Source organism: Vicia villosa, linkage group LG6, assembly GCF_029867415.1.
Source record: "Vicia villosa cultivar HV-30 ecotype Madison, WI linkage group LG6, Vvil1.0, whole genome shotgun sequence".
Classification (NCBI taxonomy): Eukaryota; Viridiplantae; Streptophyta; class Magnoliopsida; order Fabales; family Fabaceae; genus Vicia; species Vicia villosa.
The window spans coordinates 101486611-101510313 of record NC_081185.1 but is presented as its reverse complement, the minus strand read 5'-3'; the positions used below and the strand labels follow the sequence as shown (position 1 = coordinate 101510313).

General features: G+C 35.8%; 1 protein-coding gene across 1 annotated transcript; it reads left to right on the top strand.

Annotated features, from left to right (window-relative positions):
• The first annotated feature begins 19090 nt into the window (after nt 1-19090).
• LOC131611966 (uncharacterized) lies at nt 19091-23422 on the top strand. Its single transcript, XM_058883786.1, has 2 exons — nt 19091-19647; nt 22182-23422. Exon 2 carries the CDS (start codon nt 22187-22189, stop codon nt 22940-22942), a length of 756 nt encoding a protein of 251 aa, XP_058739769.1. The 5' UTR covers nt 19091-19647; nt 22182-22186; the 3' UTR covers nt 22943-23422.
• The last annotated feature ends 281 nt before the right edge of the window (nt 23423-23703 follow it).

Here is a 23703-nt window from a genome sequence, read left to right as displayed (position 1 = left end):
CGAAATGGTGGCAAACTTAGACACATGCTACATATATTCTCAAGTAACTTTGAGACATATATGTCAAGTAAATGACATACTACAATATCAAGAACATTCAAATAAATTTTATGAAACATAATTATCAGGCCTTTTAAGACTAAAACTTCCAATATATTTAAGATAACAAAAAAAAACCAAGTTCACAAGTAATATTCGTCAAAAGCCACATAATCTAAGCTAAGATTGCGAAATTAAAGAAACCATAACAAAAGTTTATAGTATAGTTAAAGTATGACAAAATAAAAGGGAAATACAAGGAACAATATGATCCAAACATGGAGGATCACACAACAAGCAGCAACGTGCAGAAGTTAACAAACTACTCAACAAGAGAATAATCTACTTCATCATGTAGATTTCGAAAACACCAATCTAGCCAATAAGTTCTTGATCTACTTGATCTACGAGGCGGTCGACGTCTACCAGCTGGCACAATGCATTTCAGAAGTTCATTACTACTCCCTGAATATACTTCACATTTTATAGACAAGCAATTAATGTAATACACAGAGTTGCTCTCATAGCCCCATTTTCTCGGGTTTGCTATTGCATAACATTTGTTACGCGAATAAAATAATGCAATGTCACCCAAAGTTTCTAGCTTGACATAACTCATTGTTCCCAAGTCTATTGTGTAGACATCCAATTGTCTCTTTGGTGTAAAGTCAACTACTAGAAGCTTCCCATCACAACTAAGTAACTTAAGTACATAGGAAGTTATGTTTGGAGTATTTTTCAGCTTTAGAAATTTCAAACTTGAAGAGTTCAAGCTAAGTACCCCGATTTCAGCCTTGTTAGTGATAACATAAATTATATTATGCAAAACAACAAAGTCCACAACCTTCCATGGATTTCCTCTTTTGATATAAGTTACCCTAGTAGCATTTCGGGACTGATAGACATGCAAGTTGGATGAACATTTGCAGGAAGCCACTATGATAAACTCACCAGATCCTTTGGCAAAGGCAAGTAAGACACGACAAGCATAGTAACTCAAATCATTCATAATTGTTGAGATATCAATGATCTTCTGCTTTCTTGTAAATGGGTTCATTAATTGAAGAGTATTGTTGGAACCTGCCATGATTAGATATCCACTGGAAGAACCACAATATAATAATCCCCAAAAATAACTCATCTCAGAGAGGTAAGTTTGTTGGTCAGGTATGCTATAAAAAGAATAAAATTTCTTAGCATATGATGTTGTTTCCACAAGTAATGGTGATTGAGATTCTAGGAAGTTTTTCCAATAAATCGTCTTAACTACCTTCCACTCTCTGCAAACACTTGCGAAATCAAATAGCTCATCAAAACTTAGTTTTTGGGAAATGGTATCAAGCACATTCCAAGGAAGTTGGCTGAAATCAATTTCATTTTCCACTTTCTTCCCTGCCACAATAACAATGTTAGGCGATTTAGAATATCAATAATAAGATTACAAATATTTTATTCATTTAACTTACAATATCATTGAAAATCATAAGATAAAGGAATGTTTCAAAATAATATAATAATCCGAAAAAGATATTTTCCTAAAAATAAGGAATTGTTTTTACCGTATGTGTAACTAAATCCACACCCAGTATAATGAAGGTATCTAGTATTGCAATAAGTAAATTCCAAATTAGTTACAAGTAAGGTGACTAAGTATAATGAATAATTAAAGGTACTTTCCAACAATTATGCCTAGTGTTTTGCACATGGAGCATGGAAGGTGTGGGCGCCCCAACAACAAATTTTTAATAAACCTTAATACCATCTTAGAAATTAGACATGAAATAAAACTCAAAGCCACAATGTTGACTTGAAAATTGGAAGCCTTATAAGCATTACTATATATATATATATATATATATATATATATATATATGGACAATTAAAAACTCAACACGCCACCTCAAACCCAATATTATAACACATGTTGGAAGATGTAATAGTTGCCATCCAAAATTGTTGCAATTACGGTGGCTTTTCAACACAAGTAAATTTCCTCGTACACAAAAACCATCTAAATAATCGAATGAAAATTAAAGAAAAAATTGAGATTTTAACATAGGTCAAATGACAAGGCAGAGTCGTCTCATGTATTTGGAGGCCCTGTGTAGGCTAACCACATTTAACCATAGCAAAACAAATAAAGACCTTATTTAATCCCAATTTAACCTAACATAAATTTATGAGGCCCTACTTAGTTGTAGTTTAATTCTGACAAAATTGAGGTCCTGTGCGGTAATCTGCCTTGAACGCCCTCAAAGACGACCCTGCGACAAGAGTTTCTATCTTGTAACCTATAAGTTATAGTTCACTGCAAAAACATCCCCCGACTCCACAACGTCGAAAGTCATACGCACTAAGACACGATATATTTTCGAAATTCAAGTCAAATAGTAAAAAACAATATCCAAAAACAACATATTCAAGAAAACTATATGCTAAAAATTTGATACTTAATTTAAAAAATATAAACTGATAATGATATGACAGGTATATAATTTTTAAAAAAAAATAACAAAATTAAATGATTGATTATATAAGCATATGAAATCATACTTGATAGCGACAAAGATACACCATTTGAACTATTAGATCTGATGAAATCTTCATCGTTTCCTTGTTGTATTCCTAATTTATTTGTGGCCATCTTGTCTACTTTATTCTATTTGTTGCAGACGGTTGAACTTAAAACCCTTTTATACACAGTACATAAACAAAACTCTCATAAAATAAAAAAGGAAAACACGTAAAAGCATGTTTCCCATTGGTCACCTAGTCCTTTATTAAAGAAGATTTTATATTTGGAAACATAAAGGCATTTATTTATTTGAATGACTAAAGTTAATATTATTATACCAAAGTTCATTCAATATTTATAACTATGGATTATATTCATAATGATAAATTATAAAATTTGGAAACAACCAATTTGACTAAATGTATATCCGCGAAAAAATGGCCGTCTCATTAAATTTTTAATTTTGAATACAGTGAAGGTAGTCAAGGCAAACATATTTTAAAATTTTCTATATAAATATAGACAGGAATGAATATTTTAAAATAAAGAAATAAAATAATAATCTATTTTACTATTTTGCAATATTGTGTACTTGCAGCGAGTACAATATATGATATTCTGCCCACACGATAAGGTTTGCAAGAGGACTTAGTGTTTTGATCTCTAAAAAGTGAATGGTTTAATCAAATGTCTAGGAGAGTATTTATAGACGAGAACTCTGATGGAGAAACAAATTTATTGAATAAGTGACTTCAAACATAAGAGAGATATGGAGTGTAAATTGTGAATTGCAAAAATCGTGATTAATTTGAGAAAAAAAATATTACTTTGAAAATGGTTTATGTTAGTATGGAGATAAAAGCAACGGAAGTTAAGAGCGAAGGAAATAGAGAGGAAATAAAATAAATTAGAATAAATACAAGAAATAGATAGAGATGTTAGAACAAGATTTGGTTCTAAATTTTATCTCCAAGTTTTGATGATAACAACACATATATTTTATATGTAAATAATTTTGTTTCTAATATTTTCTTGAGTGTGCAGATCAGAAGTTCTGTATGATTTAGGACTATTCTCTAAAGAATCATCAGATATGTTGTCCTCAGAAAGTCTATTCGCCTCACTTCTGAAGAAACATTAGTAGTTCTATGTAATGCTGAATGTTAACCAGAATGGGATCTCCTGTGTACTACTCAACAAGTTGCTGCTTCAGAATACTCAAGTGTCTCAAGAAGAAATAGGTCAACAAGAAGTTGTTGCTTCATATCCGAAACAAAGTCTACATCAAATATAAGTTGTTGCTTCAAAGATCATATGTCAAGATATGTTCGTCAGAAGAGCTGTTGCTCATTACTGTGAATACATAGTCAAGATCAGCTAATACAAATTAGAAATAGAAATTAGATGATGACTCTGGTTCAGATATTTAGACGTGTTCTTAAGATATGTTGTTGCATTATTGTAATACGGTCGGAGAACTGACTTTTTGTTTTGTTTTTCGCAAAACATGTTGCGGTTAGCAGGAGTCGCCACCGACTTTTATTTTATCCAATTTAGGAAAAGTATAAAAGAACAGGAAAGAACTTTAAAAAATTTTGAGTTCGAGGGGTAGGTTATACAAAGGGAAGGTGTTAGCACCCTTTGTATCCATGGTTATCCATGGGCTCTTAAATGCTTAACTCACTTTGTTTGACTTGTGTGTGTGTGTTTTGGAAATGATTTGAAAAAGTTTAACTTTGTAATGATTCTTGTATGAATATATACAAAGTGTTATTTTTGAAAACATTTGTGTTTGGAAATAGTTTGTAAGAAAGTTTGACTTTGTAATGATTCTTGTATGAATGTATACAAAGTGTTTTTCTTTTGAAAATAGCTTTGAAAGTATGAGGTGTGAAAATGAATTTGAGTGTGAGCAAGAAATTAGGAGCACCTACCCACTAAGTATTTGTCTTTCCTATTGTATTATGTTTTCTTTTGGAGATAGTATTATCCATGCCATTAGTTGGTAGGAAATCCTATGTATTGGATATGAAGGGACAGGCGTAGGGTCATCGAATGGCATATAAGGCAACATGTAAGGATAGCTTAGCAATTCAAATGGACTATCATCATTTTATCGTAGCGTCATCGAGGGATAATATCATCTTTCCGTAGGCAACTCGAAGGGTCTATGATCTTTATATCGGATGGACTATGATGATGTTAATCGTAAGCGTCTTTGCTAAGAGTATCCTCACATTCGAGGAACTTAACCATATAATCGTAAGGCAATAAGAGAGGTTACCCTAAAGGTGAGTGAGTGCAAGTGTGTTGATTCAGATTTTTTATCTTGAATTATTGTTAGTTATCTTTAATTTTATCTTGCCATACAATCCTATTAGCATACATCTAACAATTAATAACAGTTTATAGGGTGCAGAAAGTAAAGTGTGGAAAATAAAATCCTACGCTATTACATGGCTTTGGGAGAATTACATAATCGGGGTGTGCGGAAAGTAAAAACCTTGTTAAGCTATTACAAACCATAAGCAGTTATATAATTGAAAATGTGGAAAATAAATCATAATTAAGCTATTACAAACCATAAGCAGTTACATAATTGAAAATGCGAATAAACAGTAAATAGCGAATGAATCGCAGAATCGAGGAAAAGATTGAAGGGAGAAGAAAAAGATTTAGGGGTTAGAAATAGGTTTAAGATTAATACTTAATTTGGTCTAAATCTAATTAATGAGTGAAAATAAAACCTAATCATCTGATTATGCACAAATTAAATCTAATCTAATTAAATCTCTAATTGATTTTAATTATTAAATCTAAAAAAACTAATCAAATCATAATTACTAAATTAATCAAAATTATGCCAAAAATAAAATCAATTAAACCTAAATATGATTATAAATTTTTTAATTTTTTTTAATGATTTATAGTAAAAAAACTAGATTAAAAAGTCCTAATTTTAATTAAATTAATTGGAAAAAAGTTAATTGATTAATTAAAGAACCTAATTCTACTATTTTGTGATTTTTTATTGATTTTAACAGTTAAAAGTTAATTAATTAGAAAAAGAAAAGAAAAATAATGGAAAAGGGACAACAGAAAAAAAAAGGTTAGAGGCGCGAGGATCTGGTGCGGTTGATCTCTGAGGGTGCATCATAGGGAGTGTTTCCAGGATCCTTAGATCCGAACTTGTGAAGATTTGGTGGCAGAGATAGGAGGGCGCACCCTGTACATGAGTGGACCAGACACACTGAATCTACGAACAAGGGCATTCAAAGAAATTCAAAATAAAAATAAACGCAAGAGGCAGGGATCGAACCTGTGCCCTTGCGTATTGGATCTTAGCACGCACTTCTCCTCCACCAGGACAATTTTCGCTTGTTGCCATATAATCAATACCAATTAACATAACATATAAAATTAAAGAATCAAAATTAAAAAAAACACCAACGCGCCAACACTGTTCATCTTCTCCCTCGATTTTTTTCTGGGTTTAGAATTACCCACGGCTTACTCGTGGGTACGTGGACATTACCCACGACCATCTCTAAAACCTGCATACAAACACCAAATTGAAGGATAGAAAAACACTTAGAAAGGAGGGGTTTGAATAAGTGTAGTCTAAAAACTTGAACGATAAAAACAATTTGCACAGTTATTTTTATCCTGGTTCGTTGTTAACTAAACTACTCCAGTCCACCCCCACGGAGTGATTTACCTCACCTGAGGATTTAATCCACTAATCGCAACAGATTACAATGGTTTTCCACTTAGCCCACGACTAAGTCTTCTAGAGTATCCTGATCACAGCCTGATCACTCCAGGAACAAATGCTTAGACACAAGCTAAGACTTTCTTAGAGTATCCTGATCACCACGTGATCACTCTAATTACAACTGCTTAGACACAAGCTAAGACTTCCTAGAGTATCCTGATCAACACTTGATCACTCTAGTTACTTACAAATTAATGTAATCAAATAAGAGTTTTACAATGCTTCTGAAAAGCTATAATCACAACAGTGATATTTCTCTTAAAGTTTAAGCTTAATCTCACTAATATATTACAACAGCAATGTAGTGAGCTTTGATGAAGATGAAGTTTCTGAGCTTTGAGTTGAACAGCGTTTCAGCAAGTTTTTCAGAATAAGTTCGTTCAGAATTCGTAACCTTGCTTCTCATCAGAACTTCATATTTATAGGCACTTGAGAAGATGACCGTTGGGAGCATTTAATGCTTTGCGTATTCCGTACAGCATTGCATTTAATGTTTCACTCTTTTGTCAACTACCTCGAGCCTTGTTTACGCTGTGTCTACTGACGTTGCCTTTAATAGCTTCTAACGTTCCTTTTGTCAGTCAGCGTAGCCTGCCATCTGTACTTGCTTCTGATCTGATGTTTGTGTATACAACGTTTGAATATCATCAGAGTCAAACAGCTTGGTGCATAGCATCTTCTTGTCTTCTGACCTTGAAGTGCTTCTGAGCGTGATACCATGAGACTTTCAGTGCTACTGCTTCTGATCTCAAGTTCTTCTGATGCTTCCATAGACCCATGTTCTGATTCTGCTTTGACCATCTTCTGATGTCTTGCCAGACCATGTTCTGATGTTGCATGCTGAACCTTCTGAGACAAAGCTTCTGAGCGCTGATTTGTGCATACTCTTTATATATTTCCTGAAAGGGAAATTGCAATGTATCAGAGTACCACATTATCTCACACAAAATTCATATCCTTGTTATCATCAAAACTAAGAATATTGATCAGAACAAACCTTGTTCTAACACAAATAACGCAAACTAACGCCCTAGATCAATTATTCACATCATTGCGAATCCAATGAACATGGTTTCGTGACCTGCAATTAAATATCGCCATGGTTCCGAAGCTTCAAACCTCGATGCCCTAACAATGGCACATTTCAATTCCTGCATTGATTCTCACAAATAACATTTCTAAATGCTTCTAAACATGATAATGAACAAATATACATGCGTGAAAGTCATTGAAATTGTATGAATTAGGAGATAGGGTTTAGACAAGTAAGCAAACCAATAAGAGATGGAAGGAAAGTTCTGGAACATTTCAGGCTTGTGCAAGGGTTGGAAACGGTCCTTGGTGATCTCAGGATGAAGATGCAATGACTGAGTTTGGCCAAAACTTTATGGAACAAGATTTTAGATTGTGCCCTAGTTTCGAAGAATTCCTCTCTTTGAAACCCTATTTCTTTGCAATCCTCTTCGTCCCCCTATGGTTCTGAATGTGATGTGTCTAAGTAATGGAATAAATTAGGGTTATAGTTGGGCTTGGACCTTGGCTTGTTAGAAAGATTGAAATTTGATTGACAATTATAATAAATCTTTCTATTTTTGGCTATTCTCTCTCCATATCATGTAGTAACGAAGCTGGACTCTCTTATGGTGTTTCTTGGGCCTTTGAATGATTAAAAATAAAGTCATATAAATTAATTCCATTATTTTTATATTTTACTTAATTTATTTAGTTTTTAAATGAATAAAATCCAAATAAAATAAATACATGTTATAAAATAAATGAATGAAATTATAGGTCCTTATTTAGGTCATATTCATGTTTGAAATCCAAGACTTGGGCCCATTAACTCAAAAAGTCCATTTTCTTCACTTTGCCTTTTTGCACTTTCTCAAAAATAGCTCAACTTATGCAACATCTAACTTGCTCAATTCTCATCAAAAGATGGTGATATTGAGCTTTTTGGAAAGCTTAATATGTCCCCTAACAACTCCCTTTGGTTCCATCTCAATTGAATCTTCCATGTTTATGTACACCTCTTTGAGAAAAAGTGACTTTTTGTTGACTTTCAAAAGGACCTGTAATGTTAATGTTTTGGCCTATATCTTTCAAATGAAGCATTTTTGCCTTGCCTTTGGTTTGACAAAATTGTAGATAATTGAATTTCCTTCAAAATGAGATTTGGTTGGGAAATTTCTGATAAAGTATGTGAAAGTTATGCCTGGTCAAAGTTCAGTTGACTTTTGTCTAAAAAACCCTAATTTAGCAACTTTGATTTTTTATGATCTTTGAGATTTCCTTGATGAATCATGATCAACCCTTGATCAAATGATTAATGTGACCTTAAATCCTTGATGTTGACCAAAAATCTTGAAGTTTAACTGTACATTGACCATAGTTGACTTTTAACCTAATATAGTCGACTGTTGATTATCTGGGCAATTGACTGGGCAATCTTGCATTGTAAGGCTTAAAACTTGGCATGGAAATACCATAAGTCATTATGAATACCTCTTGAGGCCTTGGAAGTTCCATCTTCTTGAGGGAAATCAAAACCCTAGTTGAAGGTCCTTTGTTTAGGAGGAGTATATGTATGTTCAATCTTTCCATAGTCTTGAGCAATTGAAAATCCTATGAGCTTGAGGAGACTGCTTGTGCCAACTTATCTTGAATATTGTGAGGGCAAATTTGAGGGTGCAACAACTTCCCCTGTTCAATCTTCTTAAACCTGAAGAGGTAAATTGTCTCGTTTACCTATCGTGATTTGAAGGTGGAAGATGATTGAACACTTAAGTGCCCTGAAATTTGCACTCACCGGTGCAGGAAGTAGTATTGTTAGTTGCTTGGATGGGCTTAAAGATGCCATCCGGTCATTGATGATGTGAATGTCATAATGAGTCATACGCTAGACTATATCTGAAGATATAAACTAGGATGAGTTTGTATCCATCTGTACCCAATAGATGTGTTAATGAATGTCAGAATGAGTCGTACGTTAGCCTGTATATGAAGACATAAACTAGAGGTTTTAAGGAGTGTCAGAATGAATCTTTGTGATATTTGTGTTGATTGTATCTGCCTCATTTCTTGATCGTCTCTGGAGAATTACCAGAACTAAGTATCAGGATTAGATCTTGTCACTCCATTGTCTTGATCGTCTCTGAACTGTCTCTAGAGAATTACCAGAACTAAGTATCAGAACTAAATCTTTGTCTTAAACATCTCTGAACTATCTCTGGAGAATATCCATAACTAAGTATCCGAACTAAATCTCTATCTTGATCATCTTTGAACTATCTCTGGAGAATATCCAGAACTAAGTATCAGAACTAAATCCCTGTCTTGATCATCTCTGGACTATCTCTGGAGAATATCCAAAACTAAGCATCATAACTAGATCTCTGTCTTGATCATTTTTGAACTATCTCTAGAGAATATCCAGAACTAAGTATCAAAACTAGATCTTTGTCTTGAATGAGTGTCAGGATTAAATTGTTGTCTCGATTGTCTCTATACTGTATCTAGACGATAACGTTCATTGGATTGTGAAATAACCTGAAAAGGCAAAGTTATTTTTATGCAATGTCATGATGCATATAATGTATTGTGTAATGAGGTTCCCAAAATAAATGAGAATCTTGTATGTTATGTATGCATTTTCCATGATACTATTATATATGATGTATGGACACAACTATGTAGTTAAATGAATGTTGTTTGGACACAACTATATAGTCGAACTTATATTGATAGCTTCGTATAGCAATTTCTGGTTAGGAAAATAAATCCCTATTCATTGCTGGAGATGATGACAATATTTCTTCACTTTGGTTTTGAACAACCGTACTGGGGATTCCTGCCTTTTATGCAAGGATACTCAGCTCTGAATTTTTTATTTCTGCTTGGGGACGAAAGTAACTTCTAGGAGAGTCGATCGTTCGTCACTTTTTTGAATAATTTGACCCTTATGCACCGTGACTGGGGATAAAAGAGATGGATAATCCTCTGATGCACTATCTGACCAAGTTTCAGGTATGTGGATAATCCTCTGATGTACTACCTAACCAAGTTTCAGATACAAGTGTCAACTCTCCTGGGGATAGAAACCGTGGATGAAACCTTGTGGATGAAACCATGGATGAAACCGTCCATTGGGGAGGTTTCTTCATTTTAGTCTACTGGGGACAAAATCTCGAGTAGGCCTGGCTGGAGAGAGAGACTCTGTCGTGAATGAGATGTTGAAGAAGTAAACTCCACTGGGGAATCCTCTGGAGCATGCTGGGGAAAGGGTCCAACCTCTATCTGTCGGGAAATCCTTTGGGGATATGGGAGTGAATTGTTTGAAGATGTCCCAATTGTTTCCTGAGAGTATATTAGTTCTGCTGGGGCATATATTTCTGTTGGAGATGCATTGCACTAGGGAAGCAACACTGCAGAGGAATAAACTCTATTGAGGATTGTCTTGCCGAAGTAATTCTGTGGAGATTACTTTGTCGGGATATTTCTGTGGAGATCTGTTAGATACAGGACTTGCTGGGGATTCCAATCTCCAAGAGTCTTTAGTAAATGCTGATTATGCGACAACAAACCGTGTGGAAAAGATCACTTCGGGTTTCAAATCTGTTATTGCCCCTATATCTTCAAGTATCTCATCACCCGGCTGTTGGAGAGCGATTGACCAGTGTTATTTGAACTTTAAAGCTGGTGACAAAGTAGATGATCCGAACGGAACATAGTCGTACGCTTTAATCCCTAACTTTTACCTGGACCGCCTTTTCAGGTTTCAGTCCACCGGGATACCCTTTTTTTCCCAAGACGCCTTTTCAAGTTTTCGGCTTGCCAGGTGTACAGTTATTTTATATATATCCCTAATTTTTTCCCGAAACTTTTTGGTTCGCCGGTATGCCCTTACTTTTGCCTAGATCTGTCAACCTAGCGAGTCTCGTTTTATGCTTAGTATTTTCTTGACTATGTCCGCACTCATAAGGTGCGAGAAATATTTATTGTCCATGGTTTTCAGAAAATATATTCTTAACCATACATGGCCCTTTGTATGTGGGAGTTCATATGTCCCTGGGATCGATAGTCTGGGATACCTGACGCTTGAAGTTACTGGTCAACCACCAGATTTATGATAGTCTCGACTTCCCCTAGTAATTTTCTAAGAATTATCTTGACGGGATCCGAAGGCACGAAACCGACACCATCTGATACTATTGGCACAGACAAGTGATTTCCACGATGGCTTTTGCTAAAATTCGGGACCAATTCAATGTAATAGGAGGAATATGCTTCCAAACTGCGGCGAATCGTGGATGCCCGAGGTAATAATTGAGGAGCTTGCGACTGAATTTGATCTAGTTAGATTTGAAAAGAGAGTGTTGCCCCTAGTTGTGGATGATTTGCCCCAGAATAGAAGTATTTGAAAAGAGCTTCCTCAAGAGAAATAACCGAGATGTCCCATAATAATATGCCCCTGGTGTTGTGAACTCGATATTGTTATACCTGGTTAGACGAAGGAGGAAACTTGTCCCGAGCAATTCTAAAGGAAGAAATATGCCTCTGGTAATTCAGATGAGGGGACCTGCCCCTGGCTATTAAGCATATTTGAGAGATTCTTCGAATATTGACCTAACTGCCCCATATGTCATGCCCCTTGATTGCAAGATAGTGACCATGCCCTTTGTATACCTTGGCTTTTAACCAAATGATTCAGGCGTAAGGAATGTCTCGGTCGATGTACTTCTAAAGCGACTTCGTCTGTCAGGAGAACTTTTGTTCATTGAATGTTCATCATGTGAACTTCTCTGTTGTCAAACACTTAGTTATATGCAAACAATGATATTCAAAATGCAACGCTTATGTCTGTCTTGAAATTTTGAAAAAGAATTATTTAGCAAAACAATGTTTGTAAAAACTGTGATATTAACTCAAGATTTATAATAAGCCCCAAAGGAGTCAGAATACCTTATTGTAACAGTATGCTTTCGAACTAACCATGTTTCAGTTAGGACTTTAAAGGGTTGTAATGTGGCCTGGTTCATGGTTTAAGAAACAAAGGATAATGGCTCAAAGTTTATTTGTACCCAACCCAATCTCCGTGATGTTCTTCAGTCCTATGTTCAGTTAACTATGCATTTAAGCTCCAGAAGAATTTGGAATTGTAACACTGACATTCGTGGTGGTTCAGAAATCAGAAGTTTATTTGAAAAGGCAATCATAATTTATTGTAACATTTTTCTTTTGTTGAGGGTTTGTAGTGACCTCTTTTTGACCTTGTTATCCTTGACTTTTGCCTGAACTGTTTATTTTGAAATTATATTCAGCGAGATGTCTCAATTTTCACTAAGTCTCCTTCACAGGTTTTGACTTAGCAGTCTTTTTTTTTTATAGATATTGACTTCCTGACTTAATGATTACAGGGAACCATCACTACTTGTGTACACAAGAAAAACTGGCATAATTGAATTAACTGAGGAACTACCCTGCCCCAGGTTATGATTAAGGATTTTAATTTACATGGGAAAGAAAACTCCTACTTCTTAGGCTCAAAGGGGTTGACTAGGGATTAAGTTCCCTATATCTCCACTGTTTAAGAATTGAAACAATGCCTGTACATCATCGGCACAACCTGTTCAAAAGCATATTGTACGAGATTGTGGTATCATTTTCGTCATCCTCCCTTTAAAAGGCTTGCAGCTTTAACGAGAGTTGAATATCACAAAAAGCAAAGTAAAGACACAATTTAAATATAGTGATAACGAAAGAAATAATTCAAGACAAACATATGCAATGCACTAATGATTATTATCAAAACAAATAAAGTCTGTCATAAGACAACTGTTTAAACAAACAAAATAGAAATTGCAAATAAAGGTAAAACTAATGATCTAAAATCCATTCTTCTAGATATCCCTAGCATTAACAATCTTGTCATGATTAGGCATAGGAGTGGTGATCACATTAGGAGTCTCAGAAGGGTCGAACTCAATTTCCCCAACTTTGATCATATCTTGAATCTTGTTCTTCAATGGCCAACAATTATTTGTATCATGTCTAAGACTGTTTGAGTGGTATGCATACCTCGCATTGGGATTATAGCTAGGATAGGAGGAATTAGGATTCCTATAAGGGTCCCTCAAAGTAATCAATTTTGCCTTCAACATTTGTTATAGTGCCACATGTTGATCTTTGTGAACTGTCTTCAGGGTGCATCCTGCTTACGCTGACTACCCTGTTTTTGGTTTTGTTGAGGTACTGGTGTAGAGATCAGAACTGCCCCAACATATTGGTCGCGATCATTTTTATTGCGACCCTTTCTGGTTGTGCACATAATTAGATTCATTCTTCTCATTATACGGTCTCTTGGTAGTACCAGAAGATCTAGTTACTTGAATTTTACCGCTTCAAATTCCACTTTCCACATGTTCTCTTGTCAGTATCAAATCAGTGAAACCAGATGAAGAGCTTCCAAGTAAATAACTATAGAAAGGACCGGTCAGCGTGCTCATGAACATATCCACCAACTCCCTGTCATCCAAAGGAGATTGAACCCTGCCTGCCATGTCTCTCCATTTCTGAGTGTACTCTTTGAAACTTTCCTTAGGACCCATGGACATGCCTTATAATTGCATACAGGTTGGTGCTAGGTCAGCATTGTACTGGTATTGCTTGTAGAAAGCGGCAGCCAAATCTTCCCAAGATTGAATATTTGTCCCTTCCAATTGATAGAACCATTCCAATTCTGTTCCAGACAAACTCTCTTGAAAGAAATGAACCCACAACTTCTTATCAGCAGCATGAGGTTGGATCTTCCGCACATAAGATCTCAAGTGTAGCTTAGGACAGGAAACACCGTCGTACTTAGCAAAAGTCAGAGTTTTGAATTTAGGAGGGATGACAACACCTGAAATAAGGCCCAATTTCTCAAAATCTAGCCCAGGTACTTTCTGAATTTCCATAGCCTTCATGCGTTCTTCCAACACCTTGTACTTCTCATTGGCATGATCGTCCTCATAGTAATACTCATATTCTTCCTCAGAGGGCTTGAGAAATCCATGGTTGTTTTTCACTTCAGTTTTGAGGCTAGCATTATCTTCCTGATCATTGTCAATGTCTACAGGGATCTCAACCTCTTTGGCCTTTTAAACCGGGCCTCTGAACCTTCTGCCCATGTTGATGACGCCAATTGATTTTCTCGTCTTTTTCTTCTTCTTGGTCAGAAGTGCCTTAATTTCTTCCTACCCCTTATCCAGGTTCAGGATCATCTCTCCGAACTGGGTGTTCTGAGTCTGGAGATCTTTGACAGTTTGTTCGAGAGCTATTTCTGCTGAAATAAACAGCGAGAAGATGAGAAACCTGTTGCGGAACCTGGTATGCAATGTTATGAATGGTATGATGGTATGCGTATGCAATGTTTTCAAGGACCTCGAGAATTTAAATTTGTTTAAACTAAAACAAAAAGGAAAACTTTTATTAGTAATATCAAGTTATAGTAATTGTTGCCACTGAAGGTTCTCTGATGGTTGACATGCATTTTTCTAAAACATACTGAGGAAGATCATGTTGAAAGAGATGCAGGATGAACTAGAATCCAGTCTACAACATGTCCAACAAGATGTCATGACATTCTGGCATGACATCCTGACTACAGAAGCTGATTTGGCAAGTGGATCAGGCGGTTTTATTTGCTACAAGAATCTTATGTTTCAGCTCAGAATATTCGGAGAAATCAATTAGCTTATATTTTTACCAATATTGATTCAATCAAGAGTTTTCCACACTTTCTATTATTGGAGACAATATAGGAAAGGTTGGATGGAAGACCTATTTTCTTGGAGAACAAGTAGCAGATTTTTGGCAGCCTCATTGCTGCGATTTGAAACCCAGTCTAGTCGAAGTTATATCTATAAATAGAAGGGTTGTAACCTAGTTTTAGGTGAAAGTGATATTATATGTTTTTAGGGTTTTAGGAATCCTTATTTTTGTGTGAGTTCCATATGTGTACATTCACAAACCTGTAGGTGTTGAATGTTGTTTGATCTCTGAAGCTTTTAAGTAAGGAGAGTATTTCATCCTCGTAAGCTTTTAAGTATCGAGGAGTGGCTTTCTTGGAAGAGTGTCTTCCGGTTTTTCTTTTTTCTTTAATTTTGTCACAGGGGATTGTGATTGAGGGTATTTGAGGAGGGCCTCATACCTAGGTGAGTTTTAGGAAGAAGTCATAGGAAGGGTAGTGATTAAGTGAGAAGTGTAAACTGGGACTATTTAGCTTCGAATTGATACTATCGTATATTGATTTCATCCCTAGCTTGGTAGCTCCCAGAGTAGGAAGGATTGTTCAGAAATGGGTAAACATATCGCTGTGTTATTTACTTTCTACACGTTTATTATTGTTGCTAACAAATTTGTTCATAACTGTTAAAGTGCTCAGATATTGTGTCGTGACATCTCATTCGACATCACATATCTAATACCAGAATTTCAGCCACTTTAGGCTTACAAGGAAAAAGAAACAAATAAAAATAAACTATAATAAAAGCTTGTTAAGTCTCCCATGGACGTCCTCTCTTTGTGCCGATGTACGTATTGATGCTCCTCTCTTCATGAAGCATATTTGTAAGCTCTAACACTTTATTTTCACTAGCATAAAACTGAGTTTCAAAGGTATCTCTTTCTTATTTTAGCTGAACCCAAGACTTCTGCAACTCTTCAAGTTCAGTAGGCATATCTGGATGGAGAATGACTTGAGGAATATCTCCCTCAAACTCAGGATCGATGATTGCTGGTAGAACAACAGGATATGGCATGATAAGATCTCGAGCACGAGTGTGAACCCATCTGAGGTAGGGCTCCGATTGAGCAGTTGTTGCAGAGCTTGAGACAGCAGTATGTGCAACAGGGTGAATGATCGTTTAAGTTTGGATTTCTAAGTACCTTGGCCACCTTGCTGCCTATGCTGATCCTTCTTCTTCTTGGTCAGGAGTGCCTTCAACTCTTCTTGCCCCTTGGCCAAGTTAAGGATCATCTCTTGGAACTAGATGTTCTGAGCCTAAAGATTTCTGACAGATTGTTCGAGATTCATCTTTTGACTGAAATAAACAAAAAGAAGGTGAGAGACCTGTTGCGAAAAAGCCGTGATGCTATGTTATGAAGGCGCAGTTGGTCGCAGTTTTGTCTGAAGAACTTTCATTTTTGGACGTTCTTCTATACGAATCAGGCTCACCATATCCAGTGGGTCATAACCTCTGATTAAGGGTACTGTACTTTTGAAATTGGAAGCACCTGGCTAGATGGATATAAATCCTCTTGCCCATTGGTAGATATTGTACTTTGAATTTGAAGATATATGGCCAGAGGAAAGTAAATCCTCTTGCCCTTTGATAGGAATTATGTTCTTGGTAATCCTTCCATAATAGCACCTGAAATTGTGCGCCCTAAATCCCTAGGATCCTTGAAAAAGGTTAGTTAACATTCTATGTTATGATGTCATGATGTTATGCGGATGTTATGTATTAAGCAAAGCATAAGGTAATAAGGACAAGTAAGTCCCACAAAGTAGTCCTACAAGGAGATCAAGTGGTTAGATAACAAATAAGTCACTCAAGTAGCCTTAGGTTTAAAGGCTTGCATGAAATTCAAAGGTAAATACACTCCCCATTGAAGTTTAGTTGGTTTAACCTGTCCTAAAAATAATAACCGGGTTCTAGGGAATCTTAATATCACCGATCTTTCTCGAAGGCTCTATTTCAGTTCGGCAATCGCATCGTCAACCAAAACGTCTAGGAGTCCGACCTCAATGAGTGTAGTATCGAGTATCAACCAATCTTTGGTCAGAACCAAAGTCGGCTATCTCACTACGTTTCTAATGGCCAAAGATGAGTCAACTAGGGTTCTAAAAGTCAATTAGTGCTAATGACACCACACGACAGGGTGATACATTCCTCGAGTCGGGTCTTAAGGAGCATCAGTACAAACCCAAATGTCGCACTAACCATGGCCACCATATCGTTATACACCGTACAGTCTCCTTGGTCTATTGCCATTTACCTAAGGTACACTAGATCCGGGTATATGATCTTTCACATAAGTACTCCCAAACAAACCATCAAAAATAAAGCAAGCAAAATAAGCAACTAAAAACACTTAAGTGATCTAAACTTTAAGTTAAACCCCTCTTTCATAAGTGTCCCCAGCAGAGTCGCCAGTTCTCTAATACGGTGGGAGAACTAACTTTGTGTTTTGTTATTTCCTAAAACATATTGCGGTAAGCAAGAGTCGCCATCCAATTTTATTTTATCCAATTAAAAAAGGCAAAAAGAACAGGAAATACCTTTGGAAAGATTTGGGTTTGGGGGGGTAAGTTATACAAAGGGAAGGAATAAGCACCCTTTGCATCCATGGTTATCCACGGGCTCTTAATTGCTTAGCTTACTTGTTTGTTTGAAATGTTTGAAAGTGTAGTGTGTGTTTAGAAAAACAGGTCCCAATAGTAGACAAAAATTAGTAATAATTCTTGTGTCAGTCCTCAAGAATATTTACTAAGTGTTTTGAAATTTTTGATTGAACTTGTGGTGTGAAAAACATTTTTATTTGAGCAAGCAATTAAGCGCAGTCTACCCTAATTGTTTGGTCTTTCTTGTTCTTTTTCTTTCGTTGAGGGAAAGAGACTATCCATACCAATTGTTAGGTTGGTAGTCCTTTCATTGGATGGAAGAGTCATCGAAGGGTCGTCGTATGGTCATTGAAGGCAACTCGTAGGGATACCTTAGCATTCGAAGGGACTATCATCATTTAATTGAGGGACGAGATCTTTTAAATTGTAGGCAACATCGAAGTGACAATGATCTTTAAATTGGAGGGACTATGATGATTTTTGAATCACAGGCAACATTGCTAAAGGTACCCCCATGTTCGAGGGACTTGACCATGTATTCGAAAAGCGTCGAAGAGAGGTTACCCCAAAGGTGAGTGTGTGAACAAGTAATAATAGTGTGTAGTTTTCAATTATTTATCTTTGAATTAGTGGGCTAAATTCATTTTTAATCTTGCCATACAATCCTATTAGCCATATGTCATACCCCAAAATTTGTCGTCATATATTTGTAAATGTTATTTTATTTTGAATAATTGACATAGCACAGTTGGTAAGGATTTGAGGTTAAAAGGTACAAGAGCGAGAGGTCCCGGGCTCGAATCCCACTTCTAACATTTTCCGTTTTACTTGCTTTTCAATTTTAGTTCTAGCTTTATTTCCATTTATTCAAAAATCACAAAAATTGCATTTTTTATCATTTTAATTTTCGTACTAATTAAATAGGCATTTTTAAAGTAGTCAATTTTTACTTTTATATATTTTTTAGTTAAAGAATTACCAAAAATCATAAAATATTAAAAAAAAAAAAATCAAAAATAGTATTTTTTTTATCATTTAATTATTATTTTCATATTTATTTATTAGGCATTTTTAAAAATATTATTTTTTTCATTAAAATCTTTATTTTTTGTATTTTTAGTCCAAAAATCATTAAAAAAAAGATTTACAAAGATTTTGTTCATATTTCTAAATATTGCATAATTGTATAGTTTAGGAAAGAATCAACATAATTAGTTAAATATTTGAGAAATCAAAATCAAATTATATTTGATTTAGACTTATGATTTATTAATTAATTAATTGATTCTTTTAATATTTTTGTTAACCTAATTTTTATGTATAAATAGCACTAGATTCTACACTTTTGGAGAGAACTAACAATTCTAACCCTTATTCTCACTCTCTCTCTCTCTTCTCACAAACACAAAATATTTTCTCCTACTTCTCCTTCTTCGGGGTTTCAATTCCGGTTGCAGCACAGTAATAAATTTTCCAGCCTATCAGTCGAATTCTGAAACTACTGTTTCGATTTGCTCCGAATTTTTTCCAGAAGTTCAGAAAAAAATCGTAGAACAATACTTCTTTAGAATAGAATTCTAAAGAATTTCGACCCTCAAAATCGCAAATTCCTCGTTTTTCTATTTTATTTGATTTAATTTCTATTTTCATATTTTCAAAAAAATCTTAAAAAAATTGTAGTTTCGTGTTCTTATTTTATTTGATTTATAACCAGGTTTTTATATTTTTTTGATTTTATTTTAATCACTTTTCTATTTTTCCATTTGTTTTCTTAACCATAACATTGCGTTAGTTTATGAACAGGTTTTCTATGGATTGACCAAGTGGATGGTACCCCAATTGCTTTTTTGGCCAAATCAAGGTACCTCCTTTGGCCAAAGGGAGCAGGTGTCAATTCTTCCTTACATTGCTTCATTGCCCTTGAAAACCTTGGTAAAATCTCTTTTTTTTTTAAACCATTAACCCTGAATTATTTTTAGGCTAATTAATTTATTTTTAGGCTAATTAATTGATTTTTAGGCTAATAATTATTTTTATGCTAATTAATTTATTTTTGGCTAATTAATTTATTTTTAGGCTAATAATTATTTTAGGCTAATTAATTTATTTTTAGGCTAATTAATTTAATTTTAGGTTTGTTAGCCTTGTTTTCAAAAAAACCTTTTTGTTGCCTTTTCTCTCTCCTTTAAATTTTATCCTGCTTTTATTTTCGCGCTCAATTCTTCCTCTATATTGTAACTACCCCAAAGCCTTGTAATAGCTAGGGGTTTCTATTATTTTGCCTCCATTCATCTGCAGGTGTTTATTGTAATCGATTTAGGTTTTTAATTTCCGCCTTTTCTTTCTTGCCTTTATTTTTCTGCCCTACAGGTATTTATTGTAATAGCGTAGGACTTTTAAATTCTGCCTTTAATTTCTGTATTCTTTAATTGCGTGGTTAGTAAATTAGGGAGTGCAACCTTGAACTGAATCTAGATCACTAATTTCCAAGATAAATATCATCGAAGTTAACCACGTGATTGTGCACCCACACACCTTTAGGGTAATCCCTCTTGTTGCCTTTGTTGCCTGTTGCCTTATGATTCTGTTGCCTTTAATTATACTAAATAGTCAAGTCCCTCGATTCCGAGGATACCTAAAGCAAGGTTGCCTAAAGAGATTGAAAATCATCTAGTCCCTCGAAGCTGCCTCGGAAAAATAAGATGATTGTCCTATTGCTAAGGTATCCTCGCATGATGCCTAAGAAAATCAAATGACTATTATATCCTTCCCTTAGACTACCTGCCCTCTTTATGGTAGGGACAGTCTTATGGCAAACGATCCTCTCGATGACCCGATCACATCCACTTGAAAGACTTCCTGCCTTCTCATGGTATGGATAAATCCTTTCGCCCGAAAGACTTAAAGAACAAGAAAGACGAACTTAGGGTAGGTAGTTCTTAATTGCTTGCTCAATTCAAACAAATTCAAATTACTTTTCACACCTCTCTTTTCAAATACTTTCAAAACAAGACTACGCTTATTTACAAGCTAAAGTTCTTAAAACAAAGTTTTTACTATTCACACACGACACTCTCTCAAACAATTCAAACAAACAAGTGAGCTAAGCAATTAAGAGCCGATGGATAACCATGGATGCAAAGGGTGCCTTATACATTCCCTTTGTATAGCCTACCCCCCGAACTCAAAATCTCTTTCAAAGGTCTTTCCTGTTCTTTTTGCCTTTCCAATTGGATAAAATAAAAGTCGATGGCGACTCTTGCTATCTGCACATTTCTTTTAAAGTCAGTTCACCGTATAACAGAACTGGCGACTCTGCTGGGGATGCTTTTGATTAAAAGAGGGGTTACCTTAATGTTTAAGATCACTTAAGTATTTGCTTTGCTTGCTTTATTTTAAAGGTTGCTTGGGAATTAAATGAAGGACGAATCCTATGCCCGGATTCAAGTACACTTAAGATAGGAGTGGCATAGTCATGGCGACCTCTTTCACATATGCGGGAGATGAGTCAATATGAAGTTCACGCTTGAGTTAGGACTCCATAGCTATATGCATACCTTTCTCAAATGAGGGAGGTCTATGTATGTGCCTGTGGGTGCGCCGGAGCTCAAGGACCTTTAGTCACCTTTAACCCATCTTGGCCTTTAGGAACGTAGTGGGGGGAATACTCTTGACAAATGTTGAGAAGTAGTCGCTACCCGATGCTATAATTCAGATAGGTTCTTTCTCAAAGCATCATTGCATGGTGCAAATGCATCATGTCCGAGGGTGCTTTAGAAGGGCTGACAATTCTGAATAATTGGTAGAACCCGTTGCTGATATCATCCTTATCCTTAGAAGTACCTTTGGGGAAGGGTAGTTACGTAGTCAAACTCCATGCAAAGCCTTTAAACCTAAGGACATTTGTGTGACTTGCTTGTGTGTGCTACTAACCCTTCTGTTTCCTTGCAGGATTTGCTTGTAGGACATTCGTCCTTATTACCTTATGCTTTACCTATTGTATTGCATTCGCATGACATCATGACATCATAACATCACATGTTAACTAACCCTTTCAAGGATCTTAGGAATTTAGTGCGCCCAATTTCAGGTGCTAATTATCAAGGACTAAATTCCTATCAAGAGGCAAGAGGATTTATTTTCCTCTGGCCACATGCCTTCCAATTCAGAGACATCATACCTATCAAGGGGCAAGGGGATTTATTTTCCTCTAACCATGTACCTTCAAATTCAGAGATATCCCGAGTTAGAGGCGATGACCCACTTGGTATGGTGAGCTTGATTCTCAAAGAAGGACATTTAAAGCCAAAGACCAAGATTCTTCAGACGAAGCAGTGACCAGTCATTTCCTAATGTCGCAAACTAAATTTCCTAACGATCCTTGAAAACATTGCATCTACATTCATAAACATTGCATAACAGGTTTCCGCAACAGGCTTCCCACTCTCTCTCGCTGTTTATTTCAGCACAAATGGATCTCGAGCAATCAGTCAAAAATCTTCAGGCTCAGAATAGCCAGTTCCAAGTCTTGATTCTGAACTTTGCCAAGGGGCAAGACGAGTTGAAAAACCTTGTTAACCCAGAAGAAAAAGGATCAGCATACGCAGCAAAGTTTATTCCATGGCACATGCCGCTGTCTCAAGTTCTACAACAATTTCTCAATCAGAACTTGATGACTCTGTTACCTCCATATTCAAGTCCTGCCAATCCTGCTCTTGGGTACAAGTACAACGCAAGATGTGCTTATCAGTCGAATAGTCCTGGTCATGATACAGAGCATTGTGGACCATTGAAGGATAAGATCCAAGATTTAATCAATGACAAGATCACTAATTTCAATTCACCTGAGGGACCTCATATGACTGATGTTGCGCATAACCAGAAAGGCCTTAATGAACGCAACCAATTTGTGAGGGCAGTTCTGATCTCTACACCAGCTCCACAACAACGACGCAAGCCAGATGCACCTAAACGTCAATTCACCAAAATTAAAATGACATTGGCTCATGCATTACAACATCTATTGAAGATCGAACTGATTACTCTGAGGGACCCTCCTAAGAATCCCAACACCTCCACTCCTGGCTATAAACTCAATACGAAGTGCGCATACCATTCCAACAGTCCTGGACATTACACAAACAATTGCTGGACATTGAAGAATAAGATTCAAGATTTGATCAATGACGGAGAAACCAAATTCAACCCTCTTGAAACTCTGTGGTGATCACCGCTCCTATGCCTAGTCATGACAAGACTGATTGACGTATGGACGGACGAACTTTTGGATCATTAGATCTACTTTCATTTGCAAGTTTCTTTTCTGTTTGTTTAAACATTTGACTCATGATAGACATTATCTGCTTTAATAATCATCATCAATGCATTGCATATGTTTGTCTTGAATAAATTATTTCGCTATCACTCATTTTAAATTGTGTATTTACTTTGCATATGTTTTGTGTTTATTCAACTCCTGCTAAGCTGTAAGCCTTTTAAGGGAGGAGGACGAAAATGATACCACAAACAGTATGCTTTTGAACGGACTATGTTGACGATGTACAGACATTGTTTCAATTCCTAAACAGTGGAGATATAAGGATGTTAATCCCTCGTCAACCCCTTTTGAGCCGAAGAAGTAGAAGTTTATTTCTCATACAAATTAAACCTTTAATTATAACATGGGGCAGAGTAGTTACTCAGTTAACTCAATTGTACTAGCTGTTTTTTATACAAATAATGATGGGTTCCCGCAACCATTAAGTCAGGCAGTCAACGTCCACCAAAAAGAAAAAGATGTTAAGTCAAAACCTATGAAGGAGACTTATCAAAAATCAAAAACATCCCGCTGACTGTAATCTCAAAATAAACAGTTCAGGCAAAAGTTAGGTTTAACATAGTCAAAAAGGAGGTTGCTAAAAATCCTCAACAAAAGAAAACACTTTAAAATAGGTCACTACAAATCCTCGACAAAAAGAAAGTATTACC